General features: G+C 40.7%; 1 protein-coding gene across 1 annotated transcript in view; it reads right to left on the bottom strand.

The window, feature by feature from the left end:
- LOC109039904 (RYamide receptor) overlaps positions 1 to 22,982 on the bottom strand; it is a 70,765-nt gene that overhangs the window by 29,055 nt on the left and 18,728 nt on the right. The window contains exon 2 of the mRNA XM_019055625.2: positions 18,556 to 18,951. Coding sequence (XP_018911170.1) covers positions 18,556 to 18,951 — 396 coding nt within the window. The remainder of the gene's footprint in view (positions 1 to 18,555; positions 18,952 to 22,982) is intronic.

Below are 22,982 nucleotides of genomic sequence, written 5' to 3'. Positions count from 1 at the left end.
GGTATTGGGGCGCAGGCTTGTCATTTTCAAACAGCAGAGACCGTTACGCTAACGTTTAGTGTCGGATGTAACTCAAATAAATGATGGTTTTTTTTTCAGGACGGAAAAAACTGAATTTAGGGATGAATAAACGCAAATGTCTTGGCAAATGTTACTTTTAACATATTTCGTGGCACAACTCGTGGTCTACGTAAAAGGACCCTACAACAAAACTGCCAAATCGGCCTAAACACGGAATCGTACGATTTTTTCAGGGATGATAGAGGGTCTTTTCAGACACTCAAAACTGGTCATATTTTTTGTCTAACCCCCAGGGATAAGGGGGGAGAGGGGGTCAAAGTCAAAACCTTTAAATTAGCATAACTTCTCAACGGTTTGTCGTAGAAAGATGATCTTGGTGTCAAAATTTCCAGAAAAAATAAGAGCTTTCAGAATATATGTATGAAATTAATAAAATTTTAAAATTTGACCCACTTTTGGGGCATTTTACAAGGTCCCCCTTTCGTAAATTTTCGTTTTTTGAGATTTTCGGTTGTTCGGTTCGCACGGATTAAGACAAAAACAATTTCAAATAAAAGTAGAGCGTTTAAGCTTCAAAACAAGCCCAAGATGATCTTGGGGAAACGAGTAGAAGCGGAGTTATGAGTCTTCAAAGTTGACGCGGCGCGCGGGAACCTTGTATGTTCCGAGTCTCAAGGTCACCTGCGCGCCCCGGATTGCCTGCAGGTTGCAAGTTTTTGTGTTTTTATGCTTCTGTAGGTCATTTTTAATGTAAATCATTCAATGAAGATAGAATAATCGAATTTTTTTAATTTTACGGGAGGAGTGAGAGGGGGCTTAGAGTATCAACCATTATGTCCATCATACATCATTAAATATTTGCTGACGATGACGATTCTGCTCTTATAATTTAGAAGAAACCATGGACCCTCAGTTCCAATATACATATGCTCCATACAGAACTGAACCATTTAGAAATTATAACCCATTGATGCCAAATTTTGGGGTACCCCTAATTTTAAAATTTTTTAATTGAGCTATAAGCTACAGCGCTTGACGGAACTCACATGGTAAAGCCAAATAGTTTCTCGTAGAAGCAGACGAGCTTTGAGCTTCAAAACAAGTCTTAGTTATTCTTGAGGGGGCTACTCGAAACGCAGTTAAAATTTTTTGATGTTAATGAGGTGTACCTCGCCCAAGGCCCATTGTGTAAAATTAAAAAAATTCTGTTTAAACTATCTTCATTGAATGATTTAACGATTAATGATTTAATGATTTTCAATAATTAATGATTTGAACGATTTCTTAAAATGTTTCCGTCCGCTATCCTCGGCAATTTATAAACGTCAACTGGAAACCGAAATACAGAGGAGCCTGAAAGAGCTTCAGACCAATTTTTTTAGCAGAACGCTTAGCAGTTTTCACAGACAACTGTGAGTTTTTATTTCAACGGAAAATAAACAACCGTCGGTTATTATTGTATCCAAATAAAGGGTGAGCTATGGTTCACTGTAAGGCGTTACTTTCACAGGGAACGAGAGGGAGAAAACATACAATTTCTCGGTATTTACTCTTCCGGCGCAAAAGTAATAACTAATTTCTGAGAATTCTGAGCTCGTTGTACTATTCAAGTCTCGCAAAGTATAAATATGGTAATAAGGAGCTTGGGTTAAGGTCGCGAATTTATCGTACATGTTCGGGCATTGCCGGGACAACGAGTCAGATGTTCTTTTATTCGGATTGAAATTATGATTCTTCATGTTAATTTTAAACACGATAATTCTTCGTATTTGCAGGGAAGAATTCACTTTCAGAAATTGCATGATTAGTGAAATCTTTACTTGTTTCTGGCCCTGGAACAAAGATCAATTTTAAAATTTGCAGCGTGTCATAAAATATAGAGTCTTTCAAATTTTGATAGCTGAGTAATTAAGGTATCTCAAAATTGAATTCGGGATTTTTAGAACAGATTTTTGGGATCAGAATAAAACTTGTTTATTCTGTGCCATTTTCCCGAATAATCACCCTATTCAAAAACCCATGGCCCGCTAACCTCCCTTCAAATGTGTTTTCCGTTTTTTTTTTTGGTTGGCATTGTTTTCAGAATTTTCATCCATAACTGCGTTGTCAAAATAAAAAATAATAATAATGAAAAGATTTTCTGACACAAACTTAGAGGGGCTGTGACTCTGAAGGAGAGATTTTTGGGGAAATCGTTTCAGTACCAAAGAAAAAATTTCATTTTGATGTCACAAATCGAGCCTGGAAGTGTTCGCGTTTAATTTTGGGACATCCTGTATATGCGGATCAATTGGAGAAGGAAATACAAGAAATTTTCTTAAAATCGATGAATTGTCAATTTCAAAATATTTAAAACTGAGGAGCTTCTTGTCAAAAACGTAAATAACCGTGTAATAAACTGTCAAAATTTTACTACCTGCCCAGGTTTTTGCTTCCGTTGTATTTCAGTGAATTCTTTTGTGACTCAGAATCCTTTTCAACCAAAATAATAAATTGCGAGATTTAACTATCACAACACGGTTCTCTGATTAGTGCATACTATCTCGTTCATGAACCTCGCGCTTTACTAATGTCTACGAGTTAAAGTGACTTACACCACTCAGCTGTCTGAATTCAACCCCCGCGAAGTCTAAAACCGAGTGAAAAATTGAGAAACTGAGGACAAGACGGAGTGAAGTTGAAAATGAGCTTGCAACATTAATGCGAGCTCCGTGCTCGAATGCGCCGTGGAAGGTAGATATCCCGCAGCGCGGAAGTACATACCTAATTTGACGCCTGACGGCAAATCAACGTGTCAGAGGTCGGCCCGCGGGTTTGACACCGATCCCCGCCTTCGCTTCGATTTTTCACCCGCAGAACTAAGCGTCTGCTCCACGCTCATGTGACGAAAGAAGTGGAAAAGTTAGTAATACCCACGGCGACAACACCTTGAAATAATGAATTTTTCTTTGGAATTTGAGCCAAGATGGCCACTGATAAGGATGGCCACGGCCGTTAAAACACGATATGGGTCCCGGGGCAGTGGCGATCCTTAAAAGTTGGCAACCCTGTTTTCCCCCATTAAATCCATGTAAAACAATCGATTCTTAGTCAGGTAGCTCGCCTGACCTAAAATCGATTTCATTAAAGGGTTTAAATGAAGGAAAAGCTGTTGCGAAATTTCAAGGATCGCCACTGCCCCTAGGGAATCCAAAGGAGCCCCCCACCTCCCGGCTAAAAAAGTGGTCCGGAAAGCCTGCCCCGAGAAATTGATAATTGAAGGTACTGGAAGGCAATTTTGAGGTCAATGAGAATTTCAAACCTTCTGAATAGCCTAAGTAAAACGTGAAAATAGCTAAATTTTCAATGTCGTAAGTTGCAAAATTAACGTACAAGCAATTGGCTGGAGGCCCATATTTTAATGTTTCATAAAAAATACATATTTTAAAGGAGAAAATTCGGGATAGTGCGCCTTAACGACGTTTTTTCCTAAAAAAGTAGAAAAACTGACTGTCTAGATTTGGGAGGGTATGCTACCTCGTAGAATTATTTTTAAAAAACAAGTACCAAACCTCATCGTCATCATCATCATTTAAAAATGGCTTCGAAGTTTTTTCACTTACTTTCACAACCTATTCTCCGAGGAAAACTTGATTCTTACGAAAAAAACAGTATTTATGTAGAAAATTGAAATCACCACACTTGCTAATATCGTGCCTCTCTTATTTCACTATCTAGCGGTAATCCAGGATTTCGCGAAAGGTCCAACAAAATTATGTCGCGATTATTTTAACGCGAGTTCGAATAATCGCGCCGAACACAGTGCGGCCGGCGTTAAACGTGTAATAGCGCCTGCAAGACTTTAGGAATACCTCCCGTATTGCGCCAAACAGTGCGGTCGGCGCGCGGCGTGGAGCCCATGTTAGCGCCTACCAGACTGCATGAATACTTCTCGCATTGCGCCAAACGCAGTGCAGTCGGTCAGTTGGGGTGTTTTAGCGCCTACAAGACTGTAGGCGTGCTGTAGGACTGTGTGCCATCATTCTTGACTTTCTGCTCCAGTTTCTACCATCATTATCCTCATTCTAACGATTCAGAAACTCGGATGATCTTTGATTTTTTTTGGTTACATTAAAAGAAAATAGTAAGAACGGAAATATTGCGTCGAAATTTTCGATACTTTTATTTGAGAACATTTATGTAAATTCGCGGACATTTTTCAGAAGAACTGTGTGAAGCTTTTAAAGAACATTTATCAACAATAAAATATAAAAGTGGTGCATGGCGTTGCAATCAGAGATAAATATACACTTTCAATCGGATGCACCCGTCGTGTTTTGAATCTATCCATCTCTTAAAAAACTTGAACGTGGTTGTTTCACGACTTTTTTACGTGTAGATTTCTTCAGTGGTTGGCGGCCGCGTAGCGGCCACAGGCCCCTAGTTCACTTTTTAAATGTTCTCTCGGTCATTCGTGCTGCAAGGGCTATCCATAGAAGAGAGACATGCCCATAAGAAAATGAACAGTCTTTCGCGATGTAGTTATCTACCACAAACCACCAAGGTTGCCAGATTAACGCTCCCATTGAACATTGAATATTCGCACAAACATGTGAGTTTTCAGTCCCAGAGATATTAGAGCAATCCTATGCATCTCCAAAAAGGTAAACAAGGGGACATTTTCGCAATCCTGTCGCAGTCCTATCTAGTACTAGAAGGCTATACCCCCTGGCCGCTACGCCAGGGGGCCGCTACGCCGCTACGCCTTCACACCAAGACTGAAAAGAAACGGTACAGAGCGTTTCGTCGCTTTTTGATGGTCTGTAGCAAAGGAGCACGTCTTCGATTCTTTTACCCTACTAACAGACCAAGATTCCACATTTCCCGTTCAGTTCAATTTTCCGCTAAATTTGAAATTCCAGCCATTTTTCAATGACGGGAAATTCAAATTTTACCCCCCCCCCCCCCTCTTTAAGCGTTATGTTCTATCCTTATATAAAAAAGCCTGGGACCTATTTCCAAAATCTGATTAAAACGGGCTCATCTAGGGCCTATTACCTGTCGATAACCGGAAAAAATCATGGAAATCGGCCCAGTAGAACGCTCAAACGAACTGTGACAAATAACATAAATTTACATTGTTTAAATGGGAAAATTCGCAACTTTACCACGTAATATAAAAAAACCTGCATCATATTTTGAAAATCTGAATAAAGCAGGCTCATTTAGAGACAATTGCCCGTCGATAGCCGCAAAAATCATGAAAATCGGCTTGGTAGAACGCTGGAACTCAGCGTTACCAGTTACGCAAAATTAGGAGGTCTCAGAGCTTATAGTATAGATGATATTTTATTAGTGGGCAATGGCCTTCCCAGCGACACGGCTCTGTAACTCTCTCTCGGTTGTGCTCCACCCGTTTTGAGGTTATAATATGCTAAATTACTGAGGAGAAAAATTTAAATTCCAACCCTCTTTATGAACTGCCCATTAATATTTACGGAAGAGAGTGTTGAAGCACTTCACAATTACGCTTGAAATTTCCCCTCTTTCCCGGCTCTAAAAGGTTCCGGAAAGAGCCCGTTGCGAAAGTGTAACCTCTTATTTCGACGTGCGAGGAAGGTGGGGGGTGAATGATTACAATCGATTCGAGAAATGAAGTACAAGGCTCGGTTTATTTTTTCTTTCCATTCTCTCTTTTTTCTAATCAAGTTTGACGATAAATCTTGGGAAAATTTCGTTGCAGGGGTTTCTTCCGATTTGGGTTCGATTCCATTTTCAGTTTCTCACAATCAGCTGAGCTTGGAAACACTTGAAAATTGAGATATTCTTTTCAAACACAACGTATAGACTTTGCACTGCTGTCGGATTGTGCAATTTTGAATAAGATTTTCAGCGAAAAAAAATACACGCCTTCTCCTAATTTTTATGGACAAGTTATGAGAAATACCATAGATGTATGGGATAAAATTTCTAGTTGGTTGTATTGTTTGCGGACAAAAATGCATTCAATCTGAGCAGTATTAGGACGTATGAACGTCGTTTCTTCAAAACACGGCTCAATTATTGGAGCATAGCATGTCTCGGCTGCAGGTTTTAGGAACTGGGATGTTATCAGATTTCCATTTGGCAAATGTGACAGCTCTTCCTCCTTTTATATCTCATTATGTTCAGCACCTCGCGATAAATAATCAAGCCAACTGTCCTCCCAAGCCTCTTCATAATACCCTCTGAAGAAACGCCCCACTTCCTGACCAAGCAATGAATGAGGGGGCGGGAATAAAACTTGTGGTTAAATATAAGAAATTTAAAAATTTCCTAAAAATTGGAGCGAGGTTTATTTGTACTTTCGCTACATGTTTAATGGAGGCAGGGCAGAGTAAAGGAGTCAGAAAATCTCAGTAAGGTCACCACCTACTCAGAGCCTCCGGAAAAAGAAGAGGAGTTTGACAAATAGAGTCCGATTGAAAGCAATTAAACCTTAGGACAGGGCGCGGTTAGAGTAAATGAAAACGTTGGCTCTCGAGATCTGAAAACTGGAGGGACAGAACGGCTCCGAGCTTGAAGCTCTTGAATCCCCTCGGAGCGAACGAGATGAAAGTGCATCCTCACTGTCACGCTGTTTACCGTCGTTGACGCCGCCAAAAGACCACCGAGAAAATCGCCAGCGTCTACTTTGCCCTCCTAAAAAAGAAACCCAGCAATTGACTCCGGAAATGAAGTTTTGAGGAATTAGACCGGGTAGTTTTCCAACGCAAACTTTTACTAGACGAACCCTTTTTTCTGTAGAATAGGGCTGTTCCACCTTTTTTTTTTCTTTTCCTTTTTTTTCGATCTTTTCCAGAATTCATTTTTGGAGAGTACGTGGTATGAAGTGTGGTACGTGTTAAAAAAGTTGACAGAAAAGGATGTCAGTTTGCACACTACGCTTGGACAGACTTTTATCCAGGATGATAATGCCATTTACTACTTTTCACCATTAGAATGACGACAATTTTTGCACAATAGCTGCTTCCTCAAAACTTTCGTTTCTGGAAAAGACTTGATTATTTATTAAAACAAAATTAAGTTACTTTATTTATTTATTTCCATTTTTTATCGACTACTTGAGCTTATTTCATTAATTTTTTTAAAATTTTATTTAATCTAACGAACTTTTTTAATTTTCTTCCTTATTTTTTTAAAAAAAGTTTATAATTTTTTTATTCTATTAGTTGATTTTGTTTTAATGTATTTTCTCTTTATTGATTCTCCTTTTTACAGCTGAAAAGAGCCTGAGAGAGTTCAAGTTTTTGTATTGTTGTTAATATTTTAGTATGCTTTAACCCATTTTTTTTATATTTTTACTTATATTTATCATATTTTAGGACTGTGTAATTTGTGTGTGTGTGTATTTTTTTTTCAATTATAAAATCTGCGCTAATCATTACGGTCAGCATTCGAGGCATTTCGCAGGTCGATTCACGAGATTATCAGAGTGAAGGCATGAACTTAGAAAGGGCAATTTCACGTTCCTTTTCTAAAATTCTTGAAAATACGTCCTCGCATTTCAAGAATCCGTTGCGCCGGAAACTTCCCCTCGCGAAAAGCATAAATTTCTCTTCAAGTTTTTTCCGGAGACCAATAAATATCCTCATTGGAGTGAGGTGGCTCCAACTAAAAGGGCGCGTGCAGACTTTGCAGGCGAGGCTGACAAATTTAAGGTTAGAATCTACTTATTCAGAAGAAAACGGAATAGGTATCTCACTTATTTGTCAAGTTATGGCGGCTCTGGATCAAAGCCTATGGGCACAGTTGTCAAAGCGAAAAGATAAAATCTTTTCTTCACAACTGTTATAGGATTTGACGTGAAATTCTCGCGAAAGTTGGCAATGCTGTTGGGGGTAAAAGGAAGGGAGGCGAGCGCCAAAAAAATAGCGGGGCGCGAGAGATGGTGAGAGTATAAATTAATCAGGGTTATGTAACGCAATTAAGAGGGATAACTCAGCTATGACTACAAGTTCCTCACAGAGGCCGCAGAAATGAGCCGAGTAAATTACAAACTCTCTTTTTTGAGCTGTTGCCCCGAGGGGAGAGTTTTGCTTTTTTGACACATTTCCCAACACCCCCGAACCCCTTCCCCCCTCCTCCTCCTGTACGCGCTCGTATGCTCGAAAAAATTATTCCAAGAAAGATTTGATTCTTCTTGGCTAACATGAAAGTTTAGGGTGGTAAAAACTCTGATTTAGTCGAGAAGTTACTGATGCTTACGGCCTACTTCACCTCTTAGATGCAATACCCGCACCTTACGACCCGCTCTACCTGCAAGATGTGTGTTTCCTCTGTGATTAACTTTTTAATTTTTTTTATTCAAACATAAGGGTGAATTTCCTTCTACTCAGCCTTCTAAGGTAAGAAAACACCCATTAGGGTTGGGTTGTGTGGCGCGGGCCTAAACCAACTTGCCAATTCCATCAATGAAGGAGAAAGATGAAGTCGTTGGGAGTTTTTTCTTATACATGAGATTTTTAGGAGTTCGAAGGAATGCTTCTTCGAAAAGCAAAGTTGTGTCGTAAAGTTTGACTTAGCCTGCGCCTGCCGTTCTAACTGCTGTTCCCAAGTTGTGTTAACCTTTTCATGAAATCCGAGGCCTTTTCACTAGAGGCTATTAAAAGCGTGCCCGCTTGACCTACATCCTCGCGAAACCATACGTCTCCGGCCGACTGCCAAAAATTCACGCAAATCGATAACCTCATTATTATGTCTCGACATTTCGTATGATTGAACGAAGACTACTTTAGTGTGATTGAAGTCGGAGCAGACATGTATGTTTGGAGGGTTTCTATGTAATTAGTGCTTCATTCTATCGATTATTTCTCTTGTCCAGTAGATATGTCATTAAGTTAGCGTGATCTATTCACAACGGAAGTTTTCAAGGAACATAATATTAATATTACATGGATTGCCATTTATTAAATATCGATGGCTACACTCTAAAAATGCCTAACTCACGTTGCAACTTCGAGAGACTTCGCTCCTGCATTTTTCTTAAAGAATTCTAATACAAAGCTTTCCTTGAAATTTTCTTTACATTCAAGTTTCTTCACTCACACAAAAATATTTACAGAAAATTCCAATCAGAGTTTTGGGATAGTTTTCTTCTGGGCTCTCAGATGTTGAAAAATTTCCTCTCAGAAAATATTTATTGTTGAAGAAAGTCACGAAAATGTTTCCTTAAAATTTGTTGAAATTTCAGATTAAATTACAAACAGAATTCACTGAAAAATCGGAAGAAAAGTATTCAGAAATTTTTCCGAAAATTCGTGATTTGTCAAAGAAAATTTGGCGACGTCTGAGGGCTCATACGACGTTCTTCCTTACCAAATCAGTACAGGGTTTCTCGTGGGTTGCCATTAGTTAGTCTATAACCTTCTTTGTCCATTGCAAAGGCCTCCTTCCAGCAGAAGACTCGCCGCACACCCCACTTATCTTTCATGCCTATTGCTTTGTCTATCATCATCAATTTCAATAAGCAGCCTGCTTTGGCACACTGCAGCGTAGTCTGATCGAAGGCGACTGAACCAACTCAAGATACAGCTAACGAGGCAATTTTCGCTATTCGGTGAAAATGAGTTTCTTTCATTTATATGTATGAAGAATAATTTGTTTTTGTCAAGGTTATGATACGCCGCTTCGGATAGAAACGATTATTCCTAATGAATTTACATGTAGTAAAATCAGAGAATCGCCTCTGCCCACTCAGCTCCAGTAGCGAGGCGTCAATAATCGATTATCCATAATTCCCCATTGGAAGCTATGCTAAAGAATCGATTATTAAGGTGCTCGTTGCGAACACCATGTTTATCGAGCCTTTTCCATAGGTTTAAATGGCAGATCAATCGATCTATCGCAAAACACGCCACGCCACTGCTGAGCTCATTACCACTTTAAGTGTTTTTAAGACGGATTCTCACCCTTCTATTCTGCATGTTTCATCATGGTCCCTACATACGATAAGACCGCCTGCAAGAGCACTGACCTCAGTGCCAAAAACTTCAAAATCGAGGTAGTTTAACCGAGGAGGAAAGGGTTTCGTGAGAATTTCTGCACAAACACGCTTAAAAATGTCTTATCAAACCAGGGTTATAACATCTCTTAAGGTTAGGGCGCTGAAGGCGCAAACTTAAGAGAAAGCTATCGTGCAGTTTCCAATGGCGTGGCGTGCTTTGCGATTTATCGATTTATCTGCCTTTTAAATCTATGGAACAGGATCGATTATCAAGGTGTTCGCAACAAGCACCTTGATAATCGATTCTTTAATACAGCTTCAAATGGAGAAATATCAATAATCGACCCTTCATGCCTCGCCACTGGCAGTTTCCATGTGACAGAATGTTCCAAGCTCAAAATTATTGTCGGGTAAATTAATCTCGCTGCGTATTTTTTTGGGTCGCAAAATATTAATTTTGATTTTGCACCCGGTTTGGCAAATACCGCTCTCCTGAAGAAATTGCCTTTGCGCGCTTGTGTCTTTACCAATAAAGTTTCGCACAACTTTAATTTCAGACAAAATTTGAAGAATTAAAAATTGAGTCAATTTCTTTTATCTTAGTTATTTAAAAAAAATCATAGAAATGATATAAATAAAGCCTGGTTCAAATTATTTCCAACAGTGGCGAGGCGTGAATGGTCGATTATCCATATTCCCCTATTTGAGCTGTGGTAAAAAATCGATTATTAGGGTGTTCGCTGTGAACACCCTAATAATCGATCTTTTTCCCTAAGTTTAAAAGGCACATCGATCGATAAATCGCAATGCACGCCACGCCATACTGATTTCCAATCGCCTTCGCAGTGGCGATGACGAACCCTCACATCACAAGGTCAAATCCGCTCGCATTTTTTCGGGGGAAAAAAAGAGGAATAGTATCGATGAGAATTAAATACAAAAACGCAAACTTCCAGAGATTTAGTTCAATGAGCCTCCTCATGAGCTTTAAAGGCGAGTCATCGTGTTGAGAGAGGAGAGTAAAAGGGTCAAAAGGAAGAATCCTTCAATTCTTGAAGTTGTGGCCGGTCACTATACAAAGAAAGATGATCACTTTCGGAGGGTATTGAAATTGACGAGGGGTATGTAACAAAATAACAATGATTCCAACCCGTTCTCCCCTGTGCTCTGGCCTGTAGTCATCAAGGATAACTATAGGCCCATCCCTCGTGGTGAAAATATTGTTGCCATTTTAATCGCAACTTCACATTTTCTCAATTCGCCAAGCTCACCCTCCATTATTGATTTCACATTCAGCATAAATAGGTGAGGACTTGATGAGGAATAAATTATTGCACCCCGTTATGAAATGACTCTCACTACTCTGAAAATAATTTATAATACATATTTCCTGCTTCAATTCATCCATTGCATCCCATTTTGTGTTGTGACAATTATTCAAGCCCATATCATTTACGAAAACTTCCCTTGAATGTAGTCAACTTCTACAAATGTGAATTATTTGCCTCATATTTACCAAAACTTTACTTGAATTTAGTCAACTACGAAAAATGAGAATTATTTGTCTCACATTTACCAAAACTTCACTTGAAAGTAGTCAACTTCGAAAAATGTGAATTATTTGCCTCATACCAAGTCAACAATCCTCGCAATTAAAAACATTTTTGTGAGCACAAAAAAACGAGAGGAATGGTTCAGTTCAATGAAATGTTCCGGCCACGACCTAGAAATGATTCAGCTTCGATGGTTAGGGTACTCCCATTTTTTAACGCACATTAACACGTTGACACTGAGAGAATTGAATGAACCACTAGACAAGGTACGAATTTCAGCATTCTGATACATGTTTCTTAACCAAAATTTCACGTAGAACACGATACGCACAACGAAAATTACCGAAATTAACTCCTTACGAAGATATTTAATGATTCTTGATGCGTGAATTGAAACCACCCGCTCATGAAAACTCAATGCTCTACGTGATTTACATCGCGCGCTAAACGTTATCATAAACGTCTCAACGATATAAAAATCTGGCAACCTCAGTCTTGACGCTTTGGCTCAGCTACAGCAAATTGATTATAGTTTGAACAACACATGGTGGGAGATGAACATTGCTCGATTGAGAAGCTTGCTGAAACCATTGTAGTGCGCGATTTGACTCACGTAGAGCTTTGAGTTTCTCGCGAGCGGCCAGTTCAAATTCCTCGTAACTGATGCGAAATAAAAACGTTAAAATCTTCGCTAAGAGTTGGTTTCAGTAACTTTCGTTGCGCGAATCGTGTTCTACGTGAAATTTTAGTTCAGAAACATGTATTAGAATGCTAAAATTCGTACCCTGTCTAGTGGTCCATTCAACCATTTTCCTGTTTTTAACCTTCAGATGCCCAACCAGGCGAATCTGGTCCAATCGACCAGAGGCTTGCTGAAAACACGTAAGTACAACGCGAGTTGTATTGGGCCGGCACAAACAAGCTTTAGATATGGGTCTACGAATACATCGTGAAAAACGAGATCAAATCGAAAAATAATAAAAATCGAGTCTTAATACAACCGAAGATGGAAGAGACGTAATTGGCCACGGTTTTGATGTTTCCTCCCGAATCTGTGTTACACGGTACACCTCATTGGCAGCATAGGGAGGAGCATTGCGAGTTCACGCCTCGCGCTAAGTGCCTTCAATTTTGCAGGTATGCAACGCGGACACCCATCGAGCACGATTAGTTGTATCTCTGCGCCTTCATCAACACGCGTGCTTTCCTTTGCTCTGTTTCAATGCGATGTTGGTTCCGTTTGTCGTATTTGTGGTGCTTTAGGGGCTACCTGAGCAACAAAGTCCTCAAAGCCAACACACGTCTTGGGTATCTGAGGATTAAAGCAAGGTACCTGGTCCTGGGCTGAGATGTCCCTTGAAATTTCACATAATTTTTCACTTGAAATTTCAAGAGGCCTCATAATTTTCAGACATTTTGAAACATTGTTGAATATAAACAGCAATATTCGAATTGGCAACCCCCAACCTAAAGTATGCGCAGGGAGGTCTATGCGTTCAAAATTTTAAAAATTGTTTTCATGGGCCTTATATAATTTAGAAGAAAAAATTAATCAACACTGCAAATCACAGGAATGAAATAATTACAGAAATCCTATTGCAGCAGAAAATAAAATATGGCACAGGGGAGGGAAGAGGGGGAGATAGCGCCCTGGGCGCCTTACTCACTTAAATCCAGCCCTGTCTAGAATACATTTAAACCGATCAAAAAATTATGACTAAAGAATCTTAGAATTTTCTGATTACAATTTCAGACAAAGTAGTCTTCCTCTATTAAAGGGAGGTAGCTGTTAGTTTGGAGGTCCGGTTTAGGCCCAAACTGTGTTTGAGGCTAAAATCAATAAGAAGTTTCATGATTTCCTTTGTTCTTAACAATTCTTCCAATATTTCATCAATTTTTCACAAAAATGCATAAATTTCAAAATCATATTTTTCATGAAATATTCCAACTCAGGTCCTTGGTACATTAGATCGTAATTTCCTCGGGACGTACAAGTTGTGAAGATTGTATTGCCACGTAAGGATGGCAACACTGCGGAGCAGTCAAAATATTATTAATCATGGCCTTTACGGTCCGCTTTTCCGCGGGATGACACGCGTGACCGCTCTATCGATAGTCGAGACCAGAGTTGTGAAATCGGGCCAGAAATGGAGCTTACAACAAAGGGCATTAGAGAATTTTCGAAAATTCCCACCGAAATACGACAAATGTATGAGCAACAGTTTTTATCGCGGTCGTCCAGTTCAGAAAGCGCGCGCGAAAAATTATTCAACCAATCCGGAGCGGACGTTTGGCTCTGTTCTCGTGCAGAACACGATTAATGTTCTCACGGGTGTGGCTCTGAGAAAAATGAATTTTTGCACTGTCCACGAGCAGCGAGTTAATAAAATTCAACCTAGGTATAAAGAGAGGAGACCTTAGAATTTATTTGAGAATTTGAAATGGATTCGTCGTAAATTTGTCCGTTAGAATTAGCCTAATTTGTACTTTATCAGAATTATTAATGTATTCATGCCGTTCTTGAAGTCAATGATTACATTCATGTATTCATTCAAACTAGAGACCCACAAATGATTTCGGCCGCAGGATATTTGGGCATACGTCTTCCAGGAGGATGAATTTAACCAAGATTGCGTATTTTCAAATGTCAAATTTTCATCTTCCTTTAATTTTGCAGATAAATAAGAACTCACAAACATTATCTTGTGAAATTCTGGAACATTGATTTTGATGCGATGACGCAGAATTTCAGGAAACTTTGTATCATTGCAGTGCACATGCAGTTCGTCACTTTTTGGTGAAGTGTATTTATTAGTGCGAGTTTCCAGTCTTCACCGGAGTGTCTTTTTTTTTTTTTTTTTTTTTTTTCATTTTGGGAAATCCAGATAAAATCCTGATTTTTCCTGATTTTTGAATGCTAAATCCTGATTTCATAATTTTTCTAAATCCTGATTTTTTTCGGAGAAAAATTGGCGAATGTAACTTCACAAAAATAGCTCGATAAATAAAATCTGATCGGACGGCCGACTTTTCTCAAATCCTGATTTTAAAACCTAGTTTTCCTCAAATCCTGATGAAATCGGGAATAAATCCTGATTGACCTCAAATCCTGATAAAATCGGAAAAATTCGGATGCTAGACACCCTGTTTACATACTGCCGTCTTGAGGAAAAAAGCGGTGAGTGTAGTTGAATGTTGTCGAATTTTTTCCTGATAAATATTAATTTCTGACGATGTTCATGAGTACCTCTCTTTGAAATTTTCAAATACGTTGGATTGCGAAAGATAAAAGCTATAAAATTCAGATAGAAAAATTCTAACTAGTCCATAAAATCTGAATTTTATCAAAATCTGTATGTTTATTGTTGTGATGGCAGGGTAAGTGAGTAGAGATATTTGAGGCGCCCTCGGGACGACGGCGTGGCAAGGGGTGAAATCAGCGGCCGCGGACTCCGGGCAATAAATTTGATCGGCTAAGTCCGACACTAATTAACGGGCATTAACCCTGCACAGAAGCGAGGCTTGCAAGGGTAGGCTGGCAGCAACACATTGCGAATAAATCAAAGGAAAAATTGAGTTGAGCAACTTCACAAGTGCCGCGCCAGTCCGCGGTCTCAACCCCTCCTGCACGAGCCTCCGCTACTCCAATTCGCTTCCAGAGGGCGCTGCGTTGCGGCATCGCTTCAAAGCTGAACAATCAAAGGAATTTCTCCGACTCAACAATGATCCACATTTCCACAGTCGAGGTTTTCGATTTATTAATTTCCGTCAAAAGGCAAATTCGAGCGAGTAGAATGGGTTAAATTTTTCACTTACCGCAGACAGTGGCGGATCCACAGTGCGTCGGAGGGAGGGGGCCCGGGGGGGGGGGGGGGGCTCCCCCGAAAATTTTTATAGTAACAGCCCCTCCCAGATCGAATTTAAAGCAGTTTTATCATACAATTTTTGCATAATTTGAAAGTTAAAAATTGACGAAAAGAACGTCTTTCAGCATAATTTTATATTAGGATATGGGTAAGTTTATAGGAGCACATGTTTTCTCTCCCTCTTTCCCCCGTTTTTCCTTTTTCTCTTCTTCTCTTTCAGCTCATGGGCGCGCCATGCCACCATACCCCCCCCCCCCTTCTGGTTCCGCCACTTACTACAGAGTTACCACTGACTTGCTGTAATGACTCAACAGAAAGGAGTGTGAGTAAATGAAGCATATCGACGGTGAAACTACCAAACCACGTATCTCGGTTCGCGACGTCGCAGACTTCCTGTCATACTTTATTTTTTAAATGAAAAACTATTTAACATCCAGTCTTGAAAATTTCTGTGATTTTTCCTCTTCGTGCGGAAAAAATTCTGTGAAAATTTCAAGGAATGATATTGATTTGGTCTACTTCCAAAAAATAAAATGTGAGCGTAGATTTTTAAACACCGCAAACGAGATACGTGGTTTGGTAGTTTCACCGTCGATATAGTTCGACCAATAGGAGCATCGTACTTCGGTGCATAGGATCGAACTCTCTTTATCCACCCACGATCCCTGTAAAGGTTACCGTATCTAGTTCCGTTGCCGCGAGAACAAATTTGTCGGGAATTTTCGCTGCGAACAAGATGAAAGACCTCATAGAATGGAGGAACAAAAGAGGAAAGAAAAGGCTCACTCGACAACGTCTCGAAGCGTTCAATTTCCGCTCGATTTTTCACGTTTAATTTGCGCGATGCTCGAGCGCGCAAAGGCGGACCCGCTTTAATTTGCAAAATAAACTTCCACGCCTCCCCCCCCCCCCGACCCCGCGCCTCGCGCTCTACGACCCCCGATCACTCCTTCGCCACATCTCTTCACACCTCCTCTCCTCCTTCGGTCCCCTCCCCCTCCAAAGCCCGAGACCGTCAAAGCGTTCGCGACCATGCCACCTTTCGCTTCAAAAAAAGAGGTGTTGCGAGAGGGTGAAGTGGGGATATTGATTTTTATTTCCCACGAAAAATCGATTTTTGAATAATTCTAATTTTTCCACGATGTCGATTCTTAATAATCGATTAGCATAGGTCCAAACGGGGGAAATATAGCTAATCGATCATTCACGCCTCGCCACTAGTCAGGACATGCAATCGCCGGACCGTAACCCAACTTTATGCCTTATACGGACACAAAAATGAGCGAAACTCATCCAATTCTTTGAGGACACAGGAGCGAGTTTTCCGTCGAGATCTCAAAAAATCTGACTCATCGACGGAACAAGATGAAAATCGCTCTAAGTACTGAAAGATGCGTGGTCTAAGCTGTCGTGCTGAGGAAGAACGCCGTATGAGCCTTCGGACATTGCCATAGTTCCTTCAATAAAAACTGAATTTATTAGGAAAATTCTGAATATACTTCCTCAAAATTTTCAGACAATATTGATTGCAATTCACTCTAAAATATCTGAAAATTTCTGGGAAAAATATGGATGTCGCAAACAATTAGCAATCGCCGGCAAATTGAAATCTATTCGTGTTGAATCAACAAATTAAAAAAAAATTTAAAGTAAAAAAACGAGATAGGAAGTTATGATTATTATGCTTTGAATTCAAATATACGTTATCCCCTTCTTCTTGAATGCATGCTACCAGCTAGCACACTCGCAAGTTCGTGAAATGCAATCAATAATCTGCGTTGGGTTTGGTTTGGTTAAGCAACTAAACGAACTCCGCGGCAAGGCGGAGAGTATCGCTGGATTTGAAGGCGTTCCAAGATTATGTTGTGCCTTGAATTTCTTCGCTGAAGAAACCTTTACTACATCGATGTCATTGTAATTGCAATTTGACGAATTGACAGGTACGGAGCCTGCAAATTGCCGGCGATTGCTGATTGCCTGCGACATAGATAAATTTCGACAAAAATGTATAGTGTATCCGAGGAAATTTGGCAACTCTCGAATGTTGATGCGGCGTGCTTCCTTAGCACGGAAGTAAGGTCTTTCCTCCAGTGAACGCTTGTCATGTGGCTAGATGAACTCTATCTGTAACCCCGAGAACGTCTCATTTTTAGAGAGACATGGCAGCCGAGCTGTGGAGCGTCGGTTCAAGTGCCCATTGACGGGTCGTAAGGCGTCAACTTGTTCAGTTGGCAAACTGGAGCTCTCTTGCGATAAGTTGTTGACGCGAATTTGATTGTTTCAGCGTTTGGGCCGACACAGCTGTTTCCGAGCGGCAGGGACCGGGGTTAATAGACCGGAGAGCAAAGGCCCTGTAAAAGGTGAACGTGTCCCGTTCCTCATTCCAGGGGGGGGGGGGGGGGGGGAGTGAAAATGTATCTAACGGACGCCACCATTCAATGACTCAATGGACTTGGCTCAAATATGTATAAAGAGCTCCACTGCTGCACGTAAATCCTGTGTTTCTGTCACAGGTTACAAATCCTTTCTCATATGCTTTATACAAACTTTGTCAAAACGCCATGACGCGACGTCATATAAGGTGGTTCGTGCGTCATTCGCTCTATGTCTATTGTCCACTGTCCAAAGCAGCGCAACATTTTGCCGGAAAGACAAATCTGTGAGCTGCCACGTTCGGAGGCACAATCGGTGTCCGACAGGTAAGTAAAATTCAGTATGTTGGAGTTTTTTGCCAACGTGCGTTAAAATTCAGCATAAAGCTGAACATCTCAATACAGAGGGAGAAAGCTCATATGAGCACAGACCTTTCACACATTCAGACATTTCACAACCTCTCAAGCTTCGTAGCAGGAAATTCAGGAAGCTGCACTGCACTGAGGATTGGCCCAACAAGGCCGAAACGCGTCTGCATAGTTGCCTTCTTGAATGGGCGTAACTAGTGTTGCACCAAACAGCATATCTCTTTGAGGGAAAGCTGTGCTTATATGAGCTTTTTCCTTCTGTATTGAGATTTTCAGCTTCATGTTGAATTTTAACGCACGTTGGCGAAAAACTTCAACATACTGTCTTACGACTCGTGCGTCCACCACAATCAGTTTGTGTGAATGAAATTCGTCTATAGTTGTAAATTACAGGGGAAAAATGTGATTACCTTTCTTTTTGACTTGGCCATGCGCTCGTCGCGCATGTTCTGGGCCTCGCCGGGGGGCTGCTTGCCCCAGACGACGATGGCGATGCTGGAATAGGTGAAGATGAGAACGGTGAAGGGGACGCAGTACTGGAGGACCATGAGGATCATGTTGTAGTAGTACTGGAACACGGGGTTGGGCCAGTACTCGCCGCAGACGAAGACGTTACAGTTCTTGTACCACTTGGAGGGTTGGAAGAGCTGCGTCGTGACGAGGACCGGCGAGGCGGTGATGATGGCCACGCACCAGACGAGGAGGATGATGACCTTGGCCTGCGACTTGGTCATCCGCGGTTTCAGCGGCCACATGATCGCCAGGTATCGGTCCACGCTGATCGCCACCAGGGTGTAAGCGCTCACCTGAAACACCAAACCCACCTATCATTAAGGTATGCTATTTGTTGGAGGGGTAGAACATTCGAGGAGAAGCTCCAAAACAGGGGACAAATCAAAAGAAAACCCCGGAATCTTAAGGTAATTCGACGGTTGCTATTTTTTTGTGTCAGAGCGACGTGCGATATATCGTATCAATTCGTTTCATAATTTCAGCTACTCTTCATTTTTTTCGAATTTTGAGATCGCACTTCTGTTGTCATGAGACTAAAGAATTCATGTACCTTTGACAGAGAACTTAATCGTAATAAAGGCAGGGGAAAAATATCGCATTCGATGCTGATATCGAAACTGCACTCGAATGCGATATTTTGCCTCTGAAAAACCCTGCCTTTATTACGTTGAATTTTTTTGTCACATTTGGTACATGAATTCTTTAGTCTCATGACAACAGAAAGTGCGATCTCAAAATTCGAAAAAATGAAAAGTAGCTGAAATTATGGAACGAATTGATACGATATTGCACGTCGCTCTGACACAAAAAATGGCAACCGTCGAATCACTTTTAGTATACTCGAATCTGATCAGGCACTCAGCTGCTTTCAATCTGTTATATGCTGAACTGTTCTTGAAAAGTTTCCAAATATTGTGCTTGACCGACAATAAGTTATTCGTTTTTAATGACCGATTCAACCCGAGTTGATTTCGGGCGGAAACTTTGGATGGCATAATGCACCATGATATTTACGGAGCGTCATGTTCGTTAATTTTCCATGAGGAGACTCGACGTTTGGGCAGATTATATTTCTCAAATTCTGTTAATTTACGTAACTTAGCCTACAAATCACGATTCAGAGACATGCGTGTGGCTCCATGCTACCCATAAGCGATCTAATTGCTACAAAATGGACGGATCAAAAACAGTTTATCGCGGCCAGCTTTGTCGTTATCCAAAAGAGGGAACGCGCGTAACTCCGTTCCAAGGTTGCAAAACTGACTGAAACTGCATAATATTCGATGACATTCAATAATACGTAGTTTGAGGGAAGAATGTGATGGCGCACTCTCTGATGCAAAACATTTCTGATTCCAGCGTGTTTTTGAGAGTAAAGTCAGTGAAATTGTCGACTAGAAACGCCCGACAGCCTCCTTCGTGAAAGTAAAATTTGCGAGTGGAAATTTCGCAACATTTAGATGTAGTTAGGTTCTTCCTTCCGGAAAAGGACGACTTGTGAGTGGGTGACGATCAATCAAAATCTGCAGCTGTGGAAAGGAAGGACGCACGATTCAATAATCGTGGAGGTTAGGACGCAGTAATCCGTGAAACCGGCTGTTAATGGGCGCGCACGTCCGAGATGAATGCAATCGATACATCGATATCCGATAGGTTCCACCCGCGAGATAGGACCAAAATCCGAGGGATCGATATATCTCGGAGCGGAACTCGGGTCAAAGTTGCAGGAGCCACGTGCGAGGGAACTTGGTCGGCTCCAAACTTTCGGGAGGAAGTTAGGAATCACGCGCCCCGATGCTCCTTCCCAGAATATTGTTCTTTGAGTTGGGAGCCGAGCAAACTGCCGGGACCCAGTGGCGTGGCGTCCTTTGCGATGTAGCCAGTGATCCGCCATTTGAACCCATGGAAAAGGATCGATATAAAAGATGTTGGCAAAGAACACCTTGATAATCGATTCTTCACAACAGCTTCAAGTGGGGAAATATCGATAATGGATCATTTGCGCGAGGCTCCTCCTCCTGCCCTGATACAAGAATCAAAAGTTATTGTCTGGATTTTACGAGGTAATCAAGGAGCTCCTCCGGGGCTAACGCACGGAGAACGAATAAGAGTGCCGTGCCAACGGAGTCGGGAGTAGCTCGGCTCTGAACGAGCAGATCCTACTCAAAGTACGCGCATTTTTTCCACAGCCACCGTTAATCAAATTCCATTTCCGGTAAATTTAAATTAATTTTTTTTCACCGCAATGTTATGAGGGTGTTTCTTGAGGGCCTTGCAAAGCAGGTTTTAACACTCCCCTTTGTAATCCCATGCAGATAAGGAGCCTTTCAAGGAACAAGCCGCTCCAATTCCTTTCGTACGGCTTCTTCGTCGACTGTTTCATTCCCCTCGGGGCCTCCGAGAGCGTATCTCCATTTCTGCATGAGCCCCAGCGGACCGATTATTGAAATCCATAGACAAAGCTATAGACAAAGAAGATAAAATATATATGGAGGGATCCTATTCGTGGAAGCGAGTGGCTGCAAGACAAAGGAGGTAGGGGTAGTCTAAATAACGGCAACCCACGAGGGATCCGATAGTTAGTCCATCAGTTTCTTCCATAGTCTATGAGAACCAACAATTTCAACCAATAGGATAGCTTCATACTCCCTGTGTCTTCAATCTCAATAATTGGGCCGCAGAAAGCATGGATTTATATGTGAAACAGAGCTCATGTGCAAATTGAGATACGCCCTTACCTCGTCGGAGGGGCCACGATATAAATCACTCAGGAACCAACCTCTTTGAGTTAAAAGACTCCCCTAACCCTCTCATTTACCACGTAAAAAAAGAACAGGAAAAGTCTGGAAAATCCCTTCAAAAATTATTTTCATTGGAAAATAATATATTTCTCAAACTGAAAGGCTTATTTAAAGCTGGGCAATACCCTGTATTTCCCTTATAAGATTCGGTAATGCAAACTTAGCCCCCCCCTCCCCTATTATAGAGGCTTACATAATGCTTAGATGGTCCCTAAGTACTTAATTGGAGCAAACGGTAAGTTTCCTTATTTTTTTGACTGACTTCGAATATTTTAGACAAGAAGATATCTAAAATTATTTGAAACAAATATGTAATACTTTCACTTGATGGACCACATCTAAATGAAGTAAATCAATTTGCTCGTGACTTTTTTTGGAAATTAGTCCTGTCAATTGAGAAAAATTGAATTTCAGGATGTCTCCTAAAACTTGTGTTCTTTCTGCAACAAGACGCGAGAAACACAGGGTTGGCATACCACAAACCTTAATAAATATGCAGCTTTCGATGTTGATCCATTCAATGTCTTTAATGTGCTAATATTTTTTAAGGAAAGTAAATACATATACCAAGTGATGGACTTTCTGTAACACTTAATTTTTTCAGCGGAAAACAAATTAACGTCATTCCTTGAGAACTGTCGTAATTTTTCATCTCTGTGAGAAATGTTCAGCAAAGATTTCAGGGGATAATTTTGACTCGTTCTACATTTGAACAATAAAGGAGAGCAGCTTTTGAGACAATGTAATTGAGTGACGTGGTTCAGGTTTACTGTCGAATTACAATTTCCGACCTGAAAACAAAATCCAATAAGTCATCTTGAGAACAGACCAATCTCATTTTTGTGCATATAAGAAATGAAGAAAATGAGGAGAATACTTCCGGGAAAAATCCCGGGAGAGTCTATGGATTTCGTTGCAGATTTACTCGGGATGACTTTTCTCCGAATTTTTTATGGAATATAATAGAACGAACGAACGTAATCCTTGCGAATCTTACAGATTTATCTCGGGTTACTCGCACGGCACTATTGGTTTAGTTGGAAACTTTCATTCCTGGAATGCACATCATTTATTATTCAGATCTTATTGAGCTGGGCAGAACTCACTTTTCCACACCAGATTTTCAATGCTGTTATCATTTGAAAAAGGGACATCACGTATCTCCATTGAGGTGTTTCAAAATCTCTGCTCCTAATTGATTTTTTCGAAGGAAAACAAGTCAACCTTATAGCTTGAAATTTATACAGAATATTGGGTGCCCAGACACTTTACCCAATTTTGTTTGATCCAAAGTTTTTATGGTCTATTTATAAAGTTTGTCCAATGGTTTTTTGTGCAATGCTTTACGAACCAATAGTTTACTTAGTCAAGTTACAAGCAATGAGATAGGTTCTGAAATTTCGCCAAATTATGGGATCAACCCTACATCGACGGTAAAGTCGGCAATCACATAGCTCGGTTTGCGACGTCGCAGACCTCCTATCATACTTTATTTTCTAAACGGAAAACTGTTCAATGGTAAT

Source organism: Bemisia tabaci, chromosome 3, assembly GCF_918797505.1.
Source record: "Bemisia tabaci chromosome 3, PGI_BMITA_v3".
Classification (NCBI taxonomy): Eukaryota; Metazoa; Arthropoda; class Insecta; order Hemiptera; family Aleyrodidae; genus Bemisia; species Bemisia tabaci.
The sequence above is the reverse complement of the archived record's forward strand: the minus strand, read 5'-3'. Positions and strand labels throughout refer to the sequence as shown.